General features: G+C 58.0%; 1 protein-coding gene across 1 annotated transcript in view; it reads right to left on the bottom strand.

Annotated features, from left to right (window-relative positions):
• Nucleotides 1–22217, bottom strand: part of NFIX (nuclear factor I X) — a 97515-nt gene extending 75298 nt beyond the window's left edge. Inside the window, exon 1 of the mRNA XM_027547921.1 lies at nucleotides 22118–22217. Within this exon, the coding sequence (XP_027403722.1) occupies nucleotides 22118–22144 (27 nt within the window). The 5' untranslated portion in view covers nucleotides 22145–22217. The remainder of the gene's footprint in view (nucleotides 1–22117) is intronic.
• Between the last annotated feature and the right edge of the window lie 634 nt (nucleotides 22218–22851).

The raw sequence follows: 22851 nt of genomic DNA, 5'->3' as shown, positions 1-22851 counted from the left end.
CAGAACCAAAGAGGCCTTGTGGATTATTTGAGGGAAAACAGGGACATGTGTACAGAATCTCACTCATACAGACAGTATTCAAAATCTTCAAGGAAACAAAATAATTTTCCCAGCCTGAGACAGGTTTTGCAATTGACTTATACCTGCCAATAGTGAAACATCTAGAAGTGCAAAAAACTGATATCTTTAAAAACAGGGTCCCTGTTTGGAGGTCATCTTATCTTAAAAAAAAAAAAAATTCTTTTTGTCTACATCCTGCCTTCTTTAAGGCTCAGATTTATTCTTTCAGACTCTGGACACATACTAATTTTATATCTGTCTGTGTTAATTTGGAGAACTATACGCAAAGAGAGCAAATGACTCACAAAACCTACTTAGGATTTACCAGACATATCAGGATCCATTGTACTACTGTATATCTGCAGCCTAGTGAAAAAAGACGCAAGAAATTTTAAAAGGCCACAGATAGAGACCTGATGAGCCAGTTTAATTCCTGGGATTTTATAAGTCAGCCTGGGTCTGAACTGAAAAGAAGCTAACTACATATCTCTGAGCCCTCCCATCTTGTTCCACAGAAGGGGTACAAGAAAGCAGTGGCCCGACTCCCCGACAGAAATGGAAAGAGAACCACCGTAGGCAGCAAAAGGAAGGGGCTGACTGCTTATCTGAGAGGTGGGTGGGGCCTCCCCTTGCTGGGGGGGCAGGCAGGAAGGGGCTCTGCAGCCAGTGTAAAGTCATCCAAGCCTCTGGAATCGCCAAGCATGGAAACCAGAAAATGCACATTGCGAGGAGGCTCGAAGAATTTGGACAAAGCGGGTTTTTGGCTGACTTGGGCCTGTTTCCCTCTGCTCAGGAATGGCGGGCCCGGACAGGGTTTTCTGGCACCCTCAGCTGGCTGAGTGGACTTGCCCCACACCCTGGGCTGAGTCTAGGACCAGGCCTGCCTCAGAATCAGGCTGTGCTCTCCTCTCCTATGAACTGACCCCCACTCCTTCCCTTCCTTTTCTCCTCAGGACTACAAACCCGAGCGGTGGCCTGGGATCAGGCCAACAGGCAGCGCCGTTCTGGCTCCGAACACCACCCTGCTCCAGGCACATCTCCCTTCTCCCTCCTGGCCCTGAATAAAATCGGGTGGGAAGGGAGGTGTTGGGGAAGACAGTCTATTCTCTCTAGTGCAACTGGAAATTGTTTACTTTCATTGTTTACAGAGTCGAAGAAGCAAAACCCTCGTCTTTAATTCACTACCTAGACTGAAACTTTCTTGTATTACCAAATAGATGCAAAAGCCGGGCAGGTCGGAGCCCAGTCGTCCATCCAGGGGTCTACTTGGGGATGGGAGCCTCCGAAGATAAGAACGCCCAGGACAGATGACAGCCGAGGGCTTCACAGGGCGAGGGCAATGCGAAGCCTGAGCCTCACCCACCCACCACGTTGGTCTGCAAAGTGTCACTCCTGGTGACCAAGGGCCCGGGGAAGAAGGAAGAACCCCACAAGCCAACTTTACAACTTTCACTAAAGGAGAACTGAAAAACTGACAAGAGGCACGGGAAGGGGAGACAAGCACGTGAAGATGAGGTCTGTGCCCAGCTCATTGTGAAAATATCTGGAGGGCAAGAGAGGAGGCCAGAACAAACAGCAAAATATTGAAAACCCAAAGCCCGGCCACCAACTACCGACCCCAGAAAAAGCCTAGGGATCCTCCAGGGAGGACAGTCCTTTCCCTTCCCCCACCGCTCGCCCCTGCGCTTTGGAGGCAACTCCTGCGGCCTTCACAGGTCCTCTTGGTGGGCTCCTGTCCTGACACCCCCTTGTTTGCCGGGTCTATTGCCTCTGCCACAGGAGAAAAGGGCCAGGGCAAGAGGGGAGTTTCTCTGAGCTCCGGGTGCCCTCTGCCTGGTCTGCACTCCCCTCGGCCCAGAGAGAACCTCTTTCTTGCAGTTGCTGTGGCAACAGGCAGTGCCCAGAGCCTGGGGCAGAGAGCCGGTGGCCAGGATGGGAAGAGCCCGAGGTTTTCACTGCTCCGAGGGCTCGGGGAGCTGGGCGGGCCCTGTTCAGGGAAGCGGCTTCCCCCAAATGCACAATTTTAGGAGTTGGAAGGAAGACATTTTTCAATCCCTCAAAATGCATTGTCCCCCGCCGCCCAACTATTTTATTATCAGGATCACTGCCAAGGAAATCCGAGAATCCTCATTCCCCTGGTGTGGAGCCCCTTCGGAGGCTGGCACCAGGGTGCTCAGAGCTTAGGACTGTGCCCACCCCTCGGCCACAATCCATCCCTCACTGGCTCCCTTTCTTTCTTACCCTCTCTCCCCCTCTTGTGTCCTCCAGCTCCAACACAAACTGTTTGCATGGGAAGTCTCCCTCTATGACCCGATTCAGCACACACAAGAGAAAACTGTGGGCGACAGACCCGACGTCCTAACGAACTTGAGTTAATTAATGCTAAGGAAGAAAAGAGGCGCCCTCGCTCTGTTGAATCACGGTTCACTAGCCCTTTCAGTTTGCTGTGGGTGGAGGAAAAAAAAAAAGAGGCTTTTTGGTTCAAATATTTTTGGGGGGCGAAGGGAAAACAAAAACACCGCAGAAGGGCCGTGGAGGGCGAAGCTGTCAGTACCTGCCCAAGGGAGCCGAGGCAAGGGTAGCCAAGCGCTCTTCCCCGAGCTCTGGGCCTGAACGGTGCTGGGAAGGCGAGAAAGGGTTGGATAGGGGAGGGGATTATCCACTGATTGCCAGCTTGTTCAAATAAATCGCTCAAGAAAAATTACACTGTCAGACTGCAAGACACAGACACATACATATATATTTTTAAAGCCCAAACCCAGCAACTTGATTTCATCAGAGCCGTGAAAATGTTTTAACAGTGCAGAAAACTGAAGTACGGATGGCATAAGAACAAAAACTTTAAGTGTGCAGAAAAAAAAAAAAAAAAAAAGACGAGATGGTAATGGGGAGGGGAGAACAGCTGCAATTTTGTTTTCCAGATGTTGACAGCAAAATGTAATTGGCATGGAACATCTTCCTTACCACTTTTTATCCTTTGGTCCTGAGATGTTAAAATCCCACAGCTAAACCTAAGTCTGCAGAGTTTCCAGGCGCGGTGCACACGTGGATGGGTCAGGAAGTCTCCGTGGGCCACATGCCTGCGAGTTTTTTTTTATCAGCCCACTAACTTTTACAAGCCCTCCCACCATTCCTCAGTGGGGAGACCAGAGCAAAACAGGGTGGAGAGCATTGTTATTTATATAATAGTTATTATTATTTTGTAACCCTCGGCCTTTACTTTTGAGGCTGTGCCTTCCTTTAAAAAAATACAACAAACTTTTAAACTTAAGTGTGACACACAGAAAGAAAGCACATGGTTCTAAGGCTTCCACTCAATATGTTTTCACAAAGTGAACACACCTGTATACCCCCACCCAGATTAAGAAATAGAACATTTTCAGCACCACTCAAGGGGCCTTCAGTTTTTCAACTCCAGTGTTCTCATAATTCATATGTCTTAGAAATAGATCCTGCCCACACCGGTAGCCTCAAATTTGAGGACCTAAGTATACACGTGCGTTACAGAGATGAGTGCACTACTCATGTGACCATAAAAATTCATAGTGTAAAGAAGCCTCTTGAATCCTCACTGCTGCAGAGGGGTATCTACACCTCTGTCTGTCTCTTTCTGTGCCTGCCCTACTCTGATCCCTTCAACAGGGCAACCAACTGCGCAGTGGGGTTAGCAGACTAGCAGGGCAAATGTGGGAGACATACAGGGCCCACCAAGCTCAATTCAACAGAATAGCCACAGTGACTGAGGGGGAGTAAGCAGGCAGGAACTGGGGGGCCCTGGTATGCGTGGGTTGTAAAAGAAACGTGGCTCTGCAGAGTCAGGGGTTCCTGAAGAGTGAATGAGCATCTATCAGGAGAGACTCTCCTCATCCCTGTCCAGAAGAGCCTCCCAGGGAGAGGAAGGGGGTGGTGTCGGCAGAAGGGGGCCTACATTGTGAGGGGGTCCTGAGGTGGGGCTGGGAGGCCCAGCTCTGCTGCAGCTGCCTCCACCTTCCCTGAATCCAGCCCCAGCTGGCTCCCCCATCACTTTCACTCGCACTAAATTTACTTTATAATTTTAAAATTAAATTTTAAAAAAAGCAGGAAAGAGAAAGCACTGAAGGCAAAATACCTCCCACAATATCTCTTCGAGGAGGAAAAAAGTTTCTGCTTATGTAAAAAAAAAAAAAAAGAATGCAAGGGATTGCTGAAAAGTCTAAGCACCGAATAACAAGGAAAATAAAAGAGGAACACATTTAATTGAAAACACCTGAGGTAAATAAATAAATAACTCCCTCTGCAACTCAAAGCCACTGTACAAGCCCCTTACCCCCAATTTCTTGCCCACTTTCACCTTTCCTTTCTCCTGGCAGCTGTGTCTTCCCAGAGCTCGGCAGAAGCCTCTCTTCCTTTCAAGCCCGCCCACCCCCTACACCTGGGGGAATGACCAAGGCAGCAGCTTCCTCTCTGAGGAGCCTGGAGCAAACCTCTGCAATCCTTATGAAGAGCTTCTTCTTTCTATTCTCATATCTCCCCAGGCTGTTCCCACCACTGCCCTGGACCCTGCAGTCCTGCCCCAAATCTAGGCCCTGTGGTTAGCGGCACCATGGTGGGGCTGGACGCCAGGCTCAGCCCAAGTAGGCAGCTCTCCCCTCTACTAAGGGCACAGGGCTGCCAAGGCAAGCTCTCGAGGACTGAATTTTCTCTTCCTATTGCATATGAGGTTGGAAAGAAAGAACTGTTCTGCTTCATTTAAAATATGACAAGGGATCTGAGCTCTATGAGCCTACAATCTTTAGAAATATTTGATTACTTGTTTTTTTGGGGGGGCGGCGGGGAGAGTTGCAGGGCAAGATTCTGCATCTGAGACTCTACACCCGACAGCCACCGGGTTTGACTCTCCCACCAGCCAGCGGCCAGGGAAACACGCCCTCGGCTGGCACGGGGGTACCAGAGCCCGGCTCCTTTCTTCCCTTCTTTTTTAAATCGCTCTAGCGAAAACCAGGCAGTGGGTCAGGGCCCAGAGGCGGGGGAGGGACGAGGAGAGGGTTGTCTCTGAAGAGGGGGGAAAAAGGAAAGGGAGGCTCCAACTCCGGGAGAAGAACGGCGGCAGAGGCAAGTTTCCCGGCTTGTGCCAGTTTGGGGATTTGCGAATCAGACCAGAGCGGAGGGAAGGCAGTTGAGGAAAAAAAAAAAAAGCCTGCATTAAAACTAACCAGCTTTGCCTAAAAGTGCGCCTTCCACCCTTTAAATAAGACAATGCTGAGGGGAGAGGAGAGACGAGTTATTTCTCACTCTTTAATTATTCCAATGCTTAGCATTATTAAAAAAAAAAAAACCACACACATTAGCCAATGATATATTCTAACCCTCAACAAAGCTGGTATTTTTCTCTGATTACAGACTTTGCCGTGGCAAACCCGGGCTCCGACGACAGAGGCAGTGCAGAAGCGCGCTCCTAAATGAGAGACAATTTTATTAAAATCATAATCATTCCTCGCATTTCTCTAGCGCCTTTTCAGCGGCAGATATCCCAGGTGCCCCACGCCGGTTCTACCAGGGAACCGGCGACCGAAAAGCTCAGTCGCCTGGCGAGGCTTGAGCTCCACCGACTGCCGGCATATATATCCCCCCCGCCCTTTTTTTTTTTTTTTTAAAATGCGTTTCCATTATCCAGCCTCTGTCTCACGTTAAGAAAAAAAAAAAAAAGTACAAAAACTCCTTTACAATTTTGAAAATAATTTTTTTAGAGAAGAGGGGAAATATGACCCGAAGAATAAAAAGAGAGGAAAGGAGAGCTAAGTGTGGTCTGGAAGCTTGGGGGGAGTGGATGCGGCGGGGATGGGGCACCTCTGGGTCAAGAGTACGGAGCACAGTGTCAACCGCTGCCCCGGGTCACCTCCCCAGTCGCAGCTGGAGAGGGCTGACTCATCTGCACGTGGAAAAAGAAAAGGACCTAACACCATCAAAGCGCCCTGAAGTAATTCGGGTGACGAGAAGTCGGGTTTATGACTGGCTTCCGAGAGGCGGATCGGAGCGCTTTCTCTGAATGCCGGGGGCTGCTAGAGCTTGGCGGGGTGGGGGTGGGGTGGAGGAGGCGGGGGGGAGGCTTTCACTAGGGAGATGCCTACCAGACATTAGCCTCCCCTCCAACAGGTTAAGTCGGGGCCCACTCGGCGCACATGTTCTTTTTCCACTTTTCCTCTTCTCCCCCCTGGCCTGCCCAGAAGTGCTGCAAAATGGCTGGTAGCAATGGGTAGAGAGGCCTTAGCGCCCCAAATTCAAGAAGTCAGGGCCCAGGGAAGGTGGTGTCGATCAGAGTAGATCTGGAGGGGAAATTTTGTGTAAAGGTTCTTAGAAGCTGCGCAACTCCCGCGGCCTGAGGGCGGAAAAGAGGGAAAGGGAAAGCGCATTTTCTGCCACTTAGTCACATTTCTTCCCTGTGTTCGCCGGAGGCCAAACGCCCCCAAACCCAGCCAACCCTTGAAACAAACAAAAATGCTCCCCTGCTAAATTTCCCCCGCCCTTATTCACACACAAAAAGAGGCGACTTGAGGAGAGATGGGGAGGCTCGTCCCGAGGCTTAGGGTCTGGCGGCTGAGGCGAGCACGAGGGATTCTCTCCATACTGACGCCCCAAAGTTGCCCTCGTATTCTGGGGCACTTAAGCTCTAAACGTCCTTCGAGCGGCCAAAGAGCAGGAATCATGAATTTCGCATTCTTTGCAAAGCCCTATCTCGCATTATCGCCCGTTGGATGTCGAGAGGCCACCGGAGGAAGGGCAGAGGCCACTGCGGCCCCGAGCCCCACCCCGCGCGTCCGGGGAAGGGACCCAACCAGCCTCGAGGCCAAAACGCCGCCATCTGAGCCCCTCTGGCGCAGGCCTCCGGTGCTGCAAATGGCTAAAGTCCCAGCATGAGAACCAGGCCGGCCCTCGACGCCCGCGCCGGGTCCCTTTCTGCTGGGCCGCGGGGAAGGTTGGGCCGCGCTCCGGGCGAGAGGGTGTCGCGCCTGCGCAGTGCAGGGTCCGAAGGATGCCACAGCCCCCCTCCGAGTCTAGTCAGCGTCATTCTGGGACTTCGGCTGCGAGGCAAACGCCCAAAGCCTCGCCTGTTGCCACTTTCCCTTCACACCCGTTCCCAGGCTCCCCTCGCCTGCCCGCGATGGCAGCGGCCCTCTCACTCCTCACTCGGCGCTCGTTCCGAGCGGTTCCGCCACGGGAGCGACCCAATCTTGTGCCACAGGCGCTTTCCGAATCCGGGGCTTTAGGACCCCGCTTCCCGCCTTTTCGCCCGGCGCACGCGCACACCCGACTTTGCTCAGGGCCCTCCAAGTATCCCGGCCGTCCGCACCATCGAGGGCTGTGAGCGCCCCTCTACCCTATGGTGTGCGGCCCACGCAAGTGACGATAGTCAGCACCCAAGTTCCGTGCATGGAAAACACCCAGCCCTCCCCTTGCCTGAGCTCAGGGCAGGCCTCTCCACCACCCACACCCACCTATGTTCCCCCTATCCAAGCGTGAGCCATTTGAAACGGGTCGGGGACCTGTCACACGCGAAAAGAATACCCGGGAGGCGACAATGAAAGAAGCTGTTGGCGGCAGGAACCTGGCTAGGGGCATACCCTGGGGCTAGCACACAGGCACCGGCGGCGCGTCTCCGCCGGAGTTTCCACAGATATACAAGCGGACTAGGGGGCTTCAGGGCGACGTGAGGGACCTCCTGGATCCTCTCTTCCGGGCGCTTGGGAGAAGGCACGGAAGGCGATCTTTCTTCCGCCGGGCCCGGAGCATCCGGAGCGCTTTGGTTGAGCAGTGGGGCTGTCTAAGGAGTCCTGGGACACCCTCCCCCACCTCCGTTCAGCCCTGCGCTTCTATTTTAAGACATCTCCCATCCCTCCAAAACCCACCCACACTCGCTCCTGAGGTCCAAAGTGCGCACAGGGAACCCGCCTCCAAGCCCCCGGGCGCACCTGAGGGAAAGTCCAGGAGGGCTGGTAGCGCGCGGCCTGAGCTGCCAAGCTGGACTCAGGGGGGGGGCACATGGAAGTTTCGCCCGAGATGCCGGGCGCGGGGCGGGGTGGGGGGGCGTTAAATGGCCTCTTTGTGGAGAGGAATTGCGGGCCGTCACTCAGGATTAATTTAAGCAGCAACAGCAAACACACCAAAAAGCAATGTCTCGCCGCCAGCACCCACCCCCGCAATTGTGTTTCGGGTAGGGCTGAGGGATTCAGTGATGCAGCTCGGCCTTTCGCGGGAAGGGGGGTCCCTAGCCTTTAAGAACGACGGGCGTCCACAGTTGGGGGGGGCAACTCCCGCCTCGCCCCACGGCCCCTGCAAGGAGAAATGTGTGTGTGCGCGTGTGTTTTTTGCATGTTTGGGAAGAAGCCGAATAGGGATGGTAAAACCCAAGTACAAACGTGGAGCGGAATGGGGGGGAGGTTCTTACTTGTAAGAAATATATATATAAAGGTACAAATTTCCAATATAAATATAGCACATGCAGGGGCGCCACTGGGCACCCGTTCTGGGGCGTCTCACCTGAGCCCCAGGGACATTTGGGGAGGCGGGTGTTCCAAGAGAAATGGAAGCGGTGGGAACTAGGCCTCCGGGTCCCAGTCCCCTCCCCTCCAAGCCTGAATGCGGCTTTGCCGCCAGGTGCCCTGGGCGGCCTGGCAGGTGTGCAGCTCACGTGAAATACACGCGTGTGCAGACTGGGGAGGTGCGTGCCCGCGTGGGCCTGTTGCCATGTGCGTGGGCACCTGCAGTTCCTGCAGGCTCATCTACCCACCTAAGCTCGGGACCCCCAGTGCCGGCGCAGGGCAGTACTCGCGCTCTGAACACCGTTCAGGATGCAAGCAGGAGTGCAAGTGTGTGATGTGTGTGTGTGTGTGTGTGTGCGCGCGCGCGTCTGTGTATATGTATGTGTGCCAGTCCCCCATCTGATGTTGGGCAAGGGTATATATTTATGGAAGGTGTGCTTCCAGCAGTCCCAATGGGGTGTGGGGCCTGCGTATGCGCAGAGCAGGCAGTGCCTGGGATCCCGGTCGCCGGCGCCAGGCTAGGGAACGTTGGCCACTCGGGTCTGAGCCTCTGAGCTAGAGCTTGCTTACGTGCGTGCGCGCGCCCGAGTGTCCGCAGACCCGGGAGTGCGCCCACCCAGGCGCCCCGTCGGGGCCGCTGCGCCGGGTGTGCGCATGTGCTTGCCCTAAGAGCCGCCACGTGCGCCGGGGCCGCCGTCGCCGCCACGCTGAGCCAGGATTTGGCCCCTGAGCGGGCCAGGGGGCAGGGCCCGCCGCCGCCCGGCGGGTCTCAGCGGGATGTCGTTGGAGCGGTGTTGGTTTTGGCCGTGGCTGCTCTAATGGGGGAAGCCCCGGGGAGCGGACGGGGGTGGAACAAAGAAGGGGAAAGCAAGGGAAAGAGGGCTGCAGAGGAGGAGGAGGAAGCGCACTGGAATGCGGAGATCCCTGGGGAGTAAGGGTGCAGGGCAGCCCAGGTCCCCTGGGCATGGCTGGGGCCGAGGGACTTGCCTGGAAGCCTAAGGCTGCCACTCCCACCCCTCACTGTAGATGGAGACATTAGTTTTGCCGACACCTCTCTGCCTTCCAGAACCCTGGCCCCAGCCAAAGGCTCTGCAGGCTGCAGCCACCACGGGCCACAGCAGCAAAGTGACATTTGGGCTGGAGGGCATGGTTCGCGTTTCCTCAGTGGAGGGCAGACCGTTTGAGCCTTTTTAAGCAAGGAACCGGGAGGCCCCTTCCCCTGTTTTTTTGCCTGGGTTGCTTAGGACCTCAGTTTTCCTCATCTGGGGAATGGGAAGGGAACTCCCATGGGGAGGGTCAGAAGGAGGAATGTCAGTTGCATAGGACTGGGTTGAAAAGCAGGGTGATCTGTTTCAGTCTTGCTTGCCCCTGGGGGCCTTGCTGAGTACTTCCTGCCATCCCACTTCTAGCCTCATGACCTTGGCACTTAACCTTCTGGCCTCTGTTTCCTCATCTGTAAAACAGGTTACTCATACCTGCCTCCCGCTGGGGAGGTTACAGGAGGTCACGTGCACCCGCCCACCCGCTGCCCAGGCATAATTGCTCTGGAGTTGCTAGCTGTTATTTTTATTGTGAAGTCTATGGCTGTGACAAGCTGTGACGCTTGGTGTGATCGCGTGAGGCTGGCTGTGTGTGTGACTGTGCCGCTGTGTGTGTGTGCGTGTGTGTGACAGGTTGTGTGTGAGACTGTGCGTGGACGACAGATTGTGCCGGTGTGCGGCAGTGCCTGTGACAGGCTGTCACTGCGCGACAGACTGCGGGTGGCGGGGTGTTGCGCGTACCGACTGTGAGTGGAGATGAAGTGGTGTGTGGGGCTGGGACCAGGGGACCCCCATAAACCTACCTCAGTGAGGGTCTGGCTGACAGACGAGGAGATTCTCGGGACCTGGGGGTAGGTCAGTCCAGTGTCCTGTCCACCTTGCCCTTTCTATTGTGCAGCGGGATCCCACCTGCTTACAAACCTTGGGAGGTGACCCTATGATGGAGCCTACCCCTCCCCAGGGGGACGCACTATGCCAGCTCAGATACCCATCTCCACCCCAGGAAGGTCATCAGGATCCTCAGGGCATGGAGGATCCTAGGCCCGGCTGGCTTTGGTGAGGGACACACACCCTGAGCCTGTTTTCCACAATTTCCCTGAGCTCCAGGCCTGGGGAGGGCTGGTGGAGACCCAGAGAAGGAGGGATTTAGGGAAAGACCAAGAAAAGCCAAGAGAGAAATGGAGGAAGAAGATGAGAAAAACAGAGACTTCCTAGGAACTGGCGAACCTAGAGTTGCTTGAGGTCTGGGCCTCCAGTCAGGGTGGACACCCATCAGGTTTTTGGAAATGCCAGCTGACACCTACAAGCATTGCTTGTGCCCCAGGCCTTGTGCTCAGACCCCACTTTTAAGGGACTCACTGCTCCCTTCACTGATTTCAACCCAGTCACTCTTCTAATCAGTGTGGGATTCTGCTTCTTACACCCCTTCCTGGGGCCAAGCGCCTCCTTCTACACTTGGAGAAACTGAGGCTGAGAAAGGGGAGGGGACCCATCTGAGTACCCACTCATGGCCAGGAGACCTGAGAAATCAGGACTCCAAGCTTTGTGTCATGCACTTCCCCAGTGTGGAAAAACCTCACCAGCTGGAAAAACCCCAGGGCCTGTGGGTTGGGGGCAGTACCCTCCAAACCCCACCCTGCCCCCCTCGGTGTGTCATTATGTGTGCGCTGGGTGTATGTTCTGGGGAGTGCTATGATCCTCGGCTGTCACGTGTCTGGTGTCACAAGCCACGGCATGATGTGTATGTCCCTCTGCTAGTGTAGGCCTCTGTGTGTCTGTGTGTCCGTTCAGGACCAGCCCCTGCCAGAGAGAGGGGAGAAGTGTCGAAGCACCCCCCCACCCCACCCCCCCGAAAGTGTGTCTTTGATACTTGCAGCCTCGGCAGCGAAAAACAAGTTTCCACAGGGCCGCCTTGGGCTGAGGCCAGGCCGTCCTCAAATAACATTTGAAGTTACTTAGCAAACTTTGTTTAGTGCCGAGAGAGGCGGGCACCAGGCTGGGGTGGGGGGGGGCGGGCAGTAAACCGGTTCCTCCTAAGGCCCTTGTCCCTCTGTGGGCACAAGTGCCTAGCATGGGGCTTGGTTCCCCCAACCCCATCTCTGGTGAAGGGGAACAGAAATCTTCAAGCCCAGGGTGGGAGGGGGTAGGCTTGTCGGAGCAGGGGTGGGAGCACCCTCCAAATGAAGCCTAGCTTTTCCCATTTCTGTCCAGACCCTGGGCTTGGAGAGAAATGCCCGCCTGGTCTCCCTGGGGCCCAGAGGCTGACACCAGGCCCTAGGGTCAGTTCAGAAGTGGGAGTGTCTGCACTTCTCCGTCACCCACTTTCTGCAGCCCAGCTCTGCCAACCTCGAGGCTGGTTGCACGAGCTGGCTTGAAGCATGTTTCCTCCTCCAGATGCACACACACAAGCACCCAGAAAGCCCCCTTTGAGCCCATATGCTCGGCCCCCCAAACCCTCTCTTCCAAGGTCCCCAGCCCCAGGCAGCAGAGGCCAGAGAGCCAGCAATGGCAGGTTTGGAAGTGAGGTTGGCGCCTATGGGAGGGGGAGGGGAAGGAGATGCCAAAAATGGTGAGCCATTACAGGCAAGCAGGCGAGAGAGGGAGGAAGCAAGCAGGGAAGATGGAAGCCAGGCGGGCATCCTCTCTGAGCTCCGGGATGCAAAGGGGCAGCGGAAAAAGCAGGCTGGGCCCTTCCACGGAGCGGGCATGGGGGACAAGCCCCAGGTGGCACGCGGTGGGCAGGGGGCCCAGGAGGTGCCCAGCGTTCCCCCACCCCCACCTCAAGCTTCGAAATGGAGACTGGCAGCAGCAGCCGCTCGGCTCTGCCCGGGCATGGGGTGGGGGTGGCGGACAGGCAGGACGCCAAACCAAATGCCACCAGGCTGGGCACAAGGGTTGCCAGCCAGCAGTGCCGACCCCACCAGCTCTGGTCCAGAGCCCTCACACCTGGAGCTTTGGGGGTGGAGGGAAATGGGGGTCCAGCGGTGGGAATTGGGGGTCCAGCAGACAAAGCTGGGTCCCCTCAAGCCATGGGCAGGTCCCCAAGACCCTACAAAGATGGCGCAGCCTGGCACTGCCAGGGAGACAGGCTGGGTAAAAATAAACTGGACCCGCCCCGAGGGAGCTAAATCGAGGGGCCCAGGTGGAAGTGCCACTCCGGGCCACCAGCTGCCCCAGCCCCACCCCCCAGCTCAGAGCAGCCCAGTTGAGAGCACCCAGTGTCCATCGAGTCCCGGTTTTTATAGAGAAGAGGCCCCGGCCATCTTGTCCCCGGGTCTTAGGCCGGCAGCCACAAGTACGGATAACGGATGACCTCAGACAGCAGCAACAAGAGGCTGTGCGTTCCAGGCGGATGGTGCAGGCAACCAGGCTAAGTCACGTACCCCTGACCTCTGCACCGCCCCGTGGAGAGGGCAGAGGACCTGGTAGGCCGCACTTGAGCCATGGCAGAACAACCAAGTTGAAAGTCAACACTGAGCCACGAGGCCGCCAGACCACCTCCACTAAAAACCATGGCTGCCCAGCACTTCCGAGGGCCCTACCTGTTCTCGTTCCCCCATAACACCTATCGCAGTCTCAATACTGGACACTCCCTTGTTTATCGGGTTCACAGTCTACCCTCCCACCGGGGCTGGCACCTTCACTGATTTTGCTCCTTGCCGAGCCCCCAGGGCCTAGAACAGGGCTGGCACCCAGGAGGTGCTTAGCAAATATTTGTGGAAGGAATGCACAGGCCCCCGGCTGCACCCCCAGTACGCGGGCTCCGGCGAGGTGCCCGGCAAGGTGCCCGGCAAGGTGCCTGGCAAGGTGTGGGAGAGGGCGTTGGGCCCTGCCAGGAAGGTGAGGACAAGCCTGGCCGGTGGGTGTGCAAAGAGGGTGGGATGACCATCCACTCTCATTCTGAGCCCTGGGACAGAAGAAGAGCTGAAGGTCAGAGCTGTAACGAGGGTTCAAGGGCCAACAGCTAGGACACGCTTTGAATGGGGGCCGAGAGAGCCACTCTGAAATTTCATAAAGGCCAGAAAATTAGCTAGATTTTTCTCCCATCAGTAAGATTTAGGATAGTGGTGATCAGAGAAGAGAGCAAGACTCTACCACCTTCTAGCCCTTGGCCCTGATACAGGACACGTCTTCTCTGAATCTGTTTTTCATCTATCGAATCAAGCACTTCTTTCACATCAAGTACTGTTTAAAGCACTTGGGATAAACCAACTCCTCTGATCCTTTCCACAACCCTAGGAGAGGAAACTGAGGCCCAGAGAAGTTGAACGACTTGCCCAAGGTCACACAGCTACTGAGTAACAAAGCCAGGATTCACACCCAGGAAATTGGCTCAGAAGTCCCACTCTCCTAATAATGTCCAAATGTCCCAAACGCCAACAGTGCCGAAGTGGAGCAACCTGGTCTAACATACTGTCAGACACATACATGGGCACAGCTAACCCTCACCATATCCACCTCATGTGGAAGGATTCACGGAGACAAGCTCGGGAGGCACATAGCTCAGGTCAAGACACAGCGCGCATTCAGCACACTTTGGCCATTGCTGCGATTCTGAGGACCAACACTCATGCACTTATTATCTTCTGAAAGGTTTTCTTCCTGTAGGACTCCATCAGCCACCTTTCTTCTACTCTTTCTCCAGAGTCAGAAATGAGGAGTCAACGGCCAGAGGATTAATGAGACAGCCGCACGGAGAACCAGAGCCTCAGGGGTCAGCCTCGCCTCCATCCTGGACTGTCTCAGTGGCTGCCAGAAGCAAGACTGTGAAACGGGGGCCCAGAGGCAGGGGTGTTGTGGGCAGAGGTGGGCATGTGGCCTCGTAGGAGTATCCCCCAGGCGTCAACGAACCAGCACTGGGACTCAGAGCTCTCAGTTCCATCAGGAGAGGCAGGGGTGGTTGGATCTGCCGCTTAAAGACAGCTGGGAGCAGGGCAGGCAGGTAGAAGGGAAGGTACAAGGAGGGCAGGTCTCACCTCTGAGGCTCCATTTCCAAGCAGGGCCAAGTGGCCCAGGTGCGAATGGGTATGTGGGTGTGACCCTCATCTCTGTGTGCTGGAGCAACACGGGATTGTGTACGTGCCCCACCATTTGTGCCCAGGCTTGTGTGTCTGTGAGGTGGGGGGAGGCGTGCATTTGTTGACAACACCTGGGTCCTGGTGAGCGAGAGTGTGAGACACTGTGCTAGCCAGACTTGTCCGGGTGTATTTGTGTGTGTGCACGCACGCGCTCTGTGGGTGTCAGGGGCTACCCGGGCTCAGGTGTGTGTGACTGTGTGTATCTAACAATATACTAGAGCCGAGTTTTTCCACTTCAGCCCAACGGTTGACATGAGGGCTGGATCATTGTTTGCGGTTGGGGTCACTTCTGTGTACTGCGGGTGCTGGGCGCCTCCCTGGCTCCTACCCACTAGATGCCAGCGGCAAACTCTCCTCCAAGTGTGATGACCAGATGTTTTCAAGCATCGCAAGGTGTGTGTGTATCACCGTGTGTCTGAGAGTGTCACTGCGTGCGTGTGCCGTGCACTTTTCGCCACGTCTGCGGGGCTGTGTGCTGTTGGGTGGTGGCGGTGCCTGTGTCTCATGGTGTCTCATTGTGTGACCGTGCGTGCCCCAGAGTCGGCACCCATGCGCGTGACCCCGTGCATGGAGCCCGAGTTGCTGTGTTTGGTGTGGTGGGGGCATCTCTAAGTGTCTGTGTGTGAAGAGAGCCCCTCTGTGTGGGAACCCCAGTGTGTGTGTGCTCCTGTGTGCCATGCCTGTGTGACGACGTGATTCTTTGTGCCTGTGTATGCCAGTGACCATGTGCAACTTTGTGGGAGACGGACCCAGAATAAACCCCCAAGATGATTCAACTGAAGCCGATATTTGGATGGATCATCTCGGATGATTAGGCCCTCACCCCACCCCCCCAGCTCCTGGCTGCCCCGGACAGAAAGCTGCTTCCTGGGGCCAAAAGGGTGGGGTGCTCCTCCAAGTTGCCCCTTCCTCCAGCTCTGCTCCTGCAGATTCAGGTGGGGACAGACCCCCGCCTTTGCCTGATATGTGCCAGGAAGGCTGGCACGGAGCTTCCAACCGAGGGGGCAGGGTTCTGGGCAATGGTGGTGGCACTGCCCCCTGCCTGCTGCTGGCCACCACCCCCAGTCTCTGCTCAGGGTGGGGCCCAGTGGGGGGAGAGCTCCCCAGTGCAACCCCGGCTTCCGATTGGCTATGGAGCGCCGCAGTGCCCGCCACCCGCCTCCCCCTCCCCGGCTGGCGCAGCCACATCGGTAGTGATGGCAAACGCAGCTCGGAGTTCTGGGCACAGCTGCGCCTCGCAGAGGCCTGCCAGCCCCACCAGAAGCCAGACACCCCAGCTCCGTGCCCCCGACCCCTCCCCACCCGCCCGCCCACCCAACCCGGCAGCAAAGTCACCCCAGCCACTGCTCGCTCAGGCTGCCAGGCCCAGTCCACCCAGCCCCCTCGCCCACCGGGCCTGTGCTCCCTTTGGCCCAGCCCGCTTGGGGGCCCAGACCCCTGCACGAGGCCACTCCCGCCCTCAGAGGGGCTCCTCCGGAGTGGGGGGGAGGCGGCAAGGAAGGGGGGCGGGGAAGGGGGGAGCTAGCCCTTCTTTTAGTGAACGCGCCCAGAGCTGGAGCCAAAAATCGAGGAGGAGAGATATTCAGACAGAGCCAAGATGCGTTTGGCAGGAGGAGAGAGAGGGAGAGAGGGAGCGGGAGGAGGGGACGAGAGAGGGAGGAAAGAGAGGGGGCAGGGGAAATCAGGGAGGGGGCTTCAGTTTCCAAACCATGCTCTCAGAGCCTCCGAGGGTCAGCAGGGCGGTGCAGGGGCGGGGGACCCGGGGCCGACTTGGCCCTGGGGGCAGTGGGCTCAGGCCCATGGAGACAGCCGGACACCCCAGCTGGCCAGGCCAAGACGGACACAGGCAGAAGCCAAGATCAATGTGCGCCGGGCAGACAGAGCGAGGCCTGTGGGCGGCCCAAACATACACCCGCACCTCACCACACAACGGGCTTCTGTCCATGCTGGGCCAGGGGCAAGGGTGGGGCCCACAGCAGGGCCACCACGGCCGCCAGACCTCAGGGGAAGCCTTGGAGAGGCCGGCCCACTCCCAGCCGCTAGTTTGGTCGCCATAGTGGGCCCTTCGCAAGGTGCCGAGAGGCCAGGGGAGGCCACGGAGAAGGGTCCCAGTGGAGAAACACCAATCGATTGTCACCGGGACAAGCCCAGGACACACAGTGCCATGGGGGTGATACCTGTCGGCTCACACAGGGAAACGGGTACGCCCACACAGGTGGACACAGACAGGCCGCCCCACACAGTAAGACACACTGATACACACTTGTTGTGATGGCCAGACACGGGAGGCTTCGATCGATGATTTGTTTAGTGACGTACCGTAGTGGCACTATGACACAAAGACCACATCCGGCATCCTGACACCCATGGTGACACCCCTACCTCGGTGTCACCTCAATACACAGAGATGGAGCTGGGGATAACTCTCAGAGACAGCAGGCAGCATCCACTGGCACACCCTCGGAGACACAGGGACCCTCGAAAAGGGAGCCACACAGACACGCACAGCCACCTTCTGGGAAACGGTCCTCCGCGGCTCGCCATGCCGATGAACACACACGCGAATCCGGAAGACTCTGGGGAGCTGCTCAGGGGTGTCCCCCTACCTGGTCCCTTCACCTCTACATCCAGGGGTTTGGGGGTAGGAAAGCACAGACTACATTCTCTCCCCTCCCCCCGCCACTAGGAGGGACAGGACCCCCCCTCCTCAGCGCTGTGCTGGAGGGAAGCACGGGAGTCCAGGCCTCCTCAGCCTCTCAGTCCAGCTGGAGGAAATTGTGAGACACCCCCCCCCCCGCCCCCTGTGCCTGCACTTCAAGAGCAGAGGACAGGAATCAAGGGGACCAGAAAGGCCAGGCTCCCAGGGGGCTGGAAATGGAAGCCAGTGGTCCGACACTGACCACCAGGGAGCCTTTGCTGCCAGCCACAGCTGCACGCCCGCCCCCTGCCCATCCCCACAATGCCCACTGGACCCTGTCAAGTGCCCTCGTAGGGTCCCGCACAGGCATCCCATCCCCACGATGGGCCCAGGTGACGATATGCCCTGATGCAGACACAGAAATGACTCTGGAGCCACGAGGATGTCAACACCAGGACCCACCCAGATTCCTAGGTTTTTTTGACCCACTCACATCTGAAGACTCACGTGTATACACCCTTGCACACTCTGGCCCAAGGCCTCAGAGCCTGGCCTCAAAGCCAGCTTGGTCGAAGTCAGGGAAAGGACCAGGGGCAACTGAAGCCCCCCACGAATGCCATCTGGTTCCCACAGGGCAGCCCAGGTCTTGGCTCTCTCTCTGTCCCCTCCCTCACCCCCACTATCACCTCTCCCTGTCTTGAACTCCTGCCATCCATCCCTCCCGCGCCCCCACTGCCCTGCCCACTCACCTCCCACCCCCTGCCGCCTACTTGGCCTCCAGTAGCCCATCTGAGGAAAAACAGCTGGGCCATGAGCTGGCCTCTTTCCTTCCCAGCTCTTCTCTTGCTTCCTCCTTCCTCCAGGCAGTCCACTTGGATTTCTATGATTGGGAGGTGCTTGACCCTGCCCTCCATCACTCTGGAGTGGCCTGCCCTCAGCTAGGAGGGCCTGCAGCTGGCCTAACAGTGATAACCAAAACGACCATCATTCCTTTCCTTGAGCACACGGTACATGCCAGACACAGCCCTGAGCCTAATCTCAGCATGAGAAGTCAATATCATCATTGCCCATTGAAATATTTTTAATTATTTTTTTACTGCCCATTTCACAGACCAAGAAAATCCTGTGCTTCCAGTCGTGGAATTACAAGATGCAGAGCCTGAGCTCAAACCCTGAGCTATCTCTGGCGAAGTCTCACACTCAACCTCTGCGCCTACAGCTCCACCTGGGAGCCCTTGAGTTCACATAAGACCTTCTGGACTGGGCCAGGGACCCCTGGCTCCAGTCCCCCCTGTGTTAACCCAGCAGAGCCCTCAGCTCTGAACTCTGTCTATCTGAGTTCAACCTAGCCCCAAGCATGGTATACTCTGTCCCAGCTAGTCGCCACACTTGCCTCCCGCCCCCACCCCCGACCCCAGCAATGGGCGCTGAGCAGGCAGGGCCAGAGCCAGGGAGAAAATTTGCCATAACAAGGGGGTCTCGTTTTGGCATCAGGATGGGGAGGAGAAGCTTCACAGGGACAGAGAGGTAGCCACAGAGACCCAGGGAGAGAGCAGGGGGACATCAGGAGGGCCCCAGCCCATCACCCTCTCTTGAGGGAGTATGTATGTGGTTGTGTGGAAATAAGGGTATGTGAACATTTCACTGCTCCTGTGGCTGCGTGGCACACAATATTGGTGAACATGCGTGTCTGTGTACCCACCCGGGTAAGCCAACAGCCTCATGTCTGTGTCAAGGTGTGTGTCTTGTATCAGGTCTGTGTAAGCAAGTGTGGGGGTGAACACACACTTGAGTCAGCCTGTATCCGAAGGTGTCTGGCCAGTATCGCTGTGTCTCCGTGAGTTTATGTAGAGACACATGTCCTATATCAACGGGTCTGTGTGTGTTGATATGTGTGTGTGTGTGCTGGTGGGGAGAGAACACAGGTCCACCTTTTTCTGTGTCCATAAGTTCGTCCGTCCATGGCCGTGTGTCTGGACGTCAGCACAAATGCGTCGTTCGTGTCCTCATCTTGGCGGCAGCAGCGGTGTATCTGTGTGTGCACATCCGGTGTGCAGCTCTGTTTGTTAGGAGTGGAGGGGCCTACCATCTACCCCATTCCCCTCAGCAAAGGACTCAGGCCCATGGCTGCAGTGGGCTCAAACAGCCCCAGCAAGCACCCCACCCAGCCACCCTGGATTTCGACGCTTTTTCCACCAGGAGATTTTTCCCCCCCGCACCATCACACCCGCCCTTCCCCCTCGCCCACAGTGCCTTTCCCCGCCAGGGCCCCGCTGCTCCAAGCTCGTTCCTGCTCAATCATTTATTGACTTTAAAATCGAAGCCAATTCTAGTTTGAAAAAAAAAAAAAAAGACACACACACACACAACGAGGCCAGGGAGAGACAGAGTCTGAGACTCGAGGGGAGGATAGAGCAGAGATGGGGCCAGTCAGAGAGGGACAGGGAAAGACAGGAACAGTCACAGATATAGGACAGCGAGACAGACGGAAAAGGGGCAGAGAAAGACAGAGATACAGGGAAAGACGAGACTGGCAGAGCAAACTAGGGAAGCAGAACAATTTATAAAAACAGAGACTAGCTCCCAGAAATGTGACTGGCAGGAGGGGCAGGCTGGACTCCGCTGACCAGTCAACAGCAGCTGCCTGCCCAGAGCTGAGGAGCGCAATCCAGCAAGCCCATGCCCCTTTCTCTCCCCAGATGCCCTGCCACACTCAGGCCTGCCACACAGAGCTGACCCCTTGCTCCTTTCTGGGGTGTCAGAGAGCCAAGGCCTGGCCATCGCCCTGAGTCTGGGGGCTACCCCAGCCCTCCCTCATCTTTTCACCAGTGGACCAGCTGGTGTTTTCTTTCTCAGGGTGCTGTGATGTCTGAGGAGCCAATTTCTCACCCAGGCCAAGGAGGAGGGCAGGCCTGGGAGCTAAGCAGGGGGCTGGTGGGCCAAGGGCCGCTCAAGCATGAGGTCTTGATTCCACTAGGCCCCAAATACCAGCCACACTGGCCAGCCATAGCTCACACCCAGCTAGGTGTATAGGGGTCGTTGTGTGGGGGGCCTAAGATGGGGTGGCCGGCCAGTCAGAGAGGCCACCCTGACTGATGGTGGGTGTGGGGGCCCCCCACAGTGTCATCAAGGCCAGAGTGCTTGCTCACACCTGCATACATACTATGACACACATGTGTGCATATGCACCTCACTAACATGTACTCACACCTGCTTCTGTACAGGAAAACCCTCGCTCCTGGCCACACACATGTCCATACCACGCAGGGCTGCCCATGCCTGACCCACAAGGCCACATGCAGACCCTGAGACTGACACTTACATACCACACACACACACACACACACACACATCTGTGGATACAAGCAGTCTGTTTGTTGGGAGGGGGGCCGGCACAAACCCCTGACATACCCTCTAGCCCCTTGCCACAAACCACACCCGCATTGCAGCCATATTCACGTGGACTCCCATTCCCCAGCGTGGGCACACTTGGCACACAGCTGGCAAGGTTCAGATCGGCAGAGGGGACAATTAGTACCCCAGACTTGGCCTAGAGATGCCCCCTCCCCACAAACGTAGGCTCTGCTGGTAGGCAGAGCTAGGCGGCCCCGAGGTGTCCCTCTGCGGAGTCTGGGTTGCCAGCCTTAGCATGGCCCAGGAGACAGTGCTACCAGGGCCTCTGTGGGGCTCTGGGTATCTTCTGTGCCCTCTCACAGCCTGAAGCCACCTCCAGGGAAGGTGGGCTGGCAGGGCAGACATCCCCCCCGGCCTCCTTCGCCCTGCACCGAGCACGGTGCTGGGAACTTCGCTGGAGGCGGGACGCGCTCTCGCAGCGCGCCAAGGTCGGCACAGCGCCGGCGGCTGACTCGACGGCGTGGCCGCAGCACGATCGGCAGTTGTCCGCGACTCCTTCCCGCCCCTCCCGCCTCCAGGCAGCGGGACGGGATTCCCCAGACCCGCCTGGTCCGCGGCGCGGCAGCCAGCCGGGGTCGCCGGGGCCGGAAAGTTTGCGCTAAGGAAAGTTTTTTTTTTTTTTTCGGGGTGGGGGGGCGCGACTGCGGCGTCCAGGGTCGGCGAAGAGGCGCGGCCTGGGCTGGCAGCCGGCCCGTCCCTCCCTCCCCTCCCCTGCCCCACAGAAATTTGGGAGCCCCGCCATTTTCTTAGCCCCGCTCCCATGTGAGGCCTGAACAAAGACTTTGGGGAGACGCCCGGGCCGCTTGGCCCGCCCCGGGCACCCCGGCAGCATGCAGGGGCCATCGCCACGCACGCCGGCCGCTGCCACCCTCCGGAACCGCTGCGCCCGCCCTAGGGAACGCCGCCAGCCCCAGTCCCCGCAAGGCGCCCTGCGGACCACCCCCTGCTACTCTGTCACCCCGCAAACACTGCCAGCGGCCACGCTGTCCGGGTGCACGCCACAGTCGCCCACAGGTCGGCGGGAGTCCCGCTGCCCACTGCACCCCAGTCGAGCGCGCGCGCGCGCACACACACATACACACACACACTCACACACACGCACTCCGGCTCCGCGCTCCAGGGGCAGCGCCACGCACGCAGCCAGCCACCCCCGGAACCCCAATAGGAGTCTGCCCCTGGGCCAGGGTCGCACGCGCACCGGGGCGTCCAGACGCGTGCCCGGACTCCCCATCGCCCGGCTTGCACCCCTCGGCCACCCGCGGGCTCACTCCCCCCAGCCGCCGAGCTCCCCCTCCGCCCTCCCGCCCGCGCCGCCGGCCGGCCTCCTGCGCCCGCTCCCCTCCCGGGTCGCGCGGGGGCGGCGGCCGGTACCTGGGTGAGGCAGTACGGGGAGTACATAGCTGGACGCCCGGGCGGGAGCGCGGCGGCCGGCCGCGGCGAGGGGAGGCCCGGCAGGCGGCGGCCGCGCTCGGGCTCCGGCTCCGGCTCGGCTCCTCCGGCCTCCGCCGCGCTGCGCCCGCCCGGCCCGCGGCCCCGCGCTCGGCCCGGCGCCGCTCCGCGCTCGCCGCTCGCAGGCTCGGCCCCGCCGGCTCCGGGGCCGCCGCCGCCGCCGCGCTCGCCGCTGCCTCTCGCGTCCGCCGCCGCCGCCGCCGCCGCGCGTCTACTCCATGCCGCCGCCGCTCGGCCGGTCACCCTCGCCCGCCGCCGCCGCCGCCGCCGCCGCCGCCGCCGCGCTGTGAAAGTGAAAGTTTAGACAAAGTTTGGAAGCGGCGCACTCCGGGGAGAGGGAGCGGGCGGGCGGCGCGGGCGGGAGGAGGGGCGCGGGGAGGGGCGGGCAGGGCGGGGGAGCGACGGCCGGCGCGCACACACATACACACACACATGCACGCACACATGCACACACACACACGCAGACACGCGCGCGCGGGGGCGCACACCGACGCGGCCACCCCGACACGTGCTGGCCGGCGTTCCAAAGCAGACACACGCTGACACGCAGTGAGGCTCGGACCTCTCCATACATGTCACGTACAGAACTCATTGCCACACGTTCCACATTCCGACAAAGCACACGCAGACACCTACACACGCAGCATGGACACACA

This window comes from Bos indicus x Bos taurus, chromosome 7, assembly GCF_003369695.1.
Source record: "Bos indicus x Bos taurus breed Angus x Brahman F1 hybrid chromosome 7, Bos_hybrid_MaternalHap_v2.0, whole genome shotgun sequence".
Taxonomy (NCBI): domain Eukaryota; kingdom Metazoa; phylum Chordata; class Mammalia; order Artiodactyla; family Bovidae; genus Bos; species Bos indicus x Bos taurus.
Note: the sequence above shows the minus strand (reverse complement) of the source record. Positions and strands in the feature narration are given on the sequence as shown.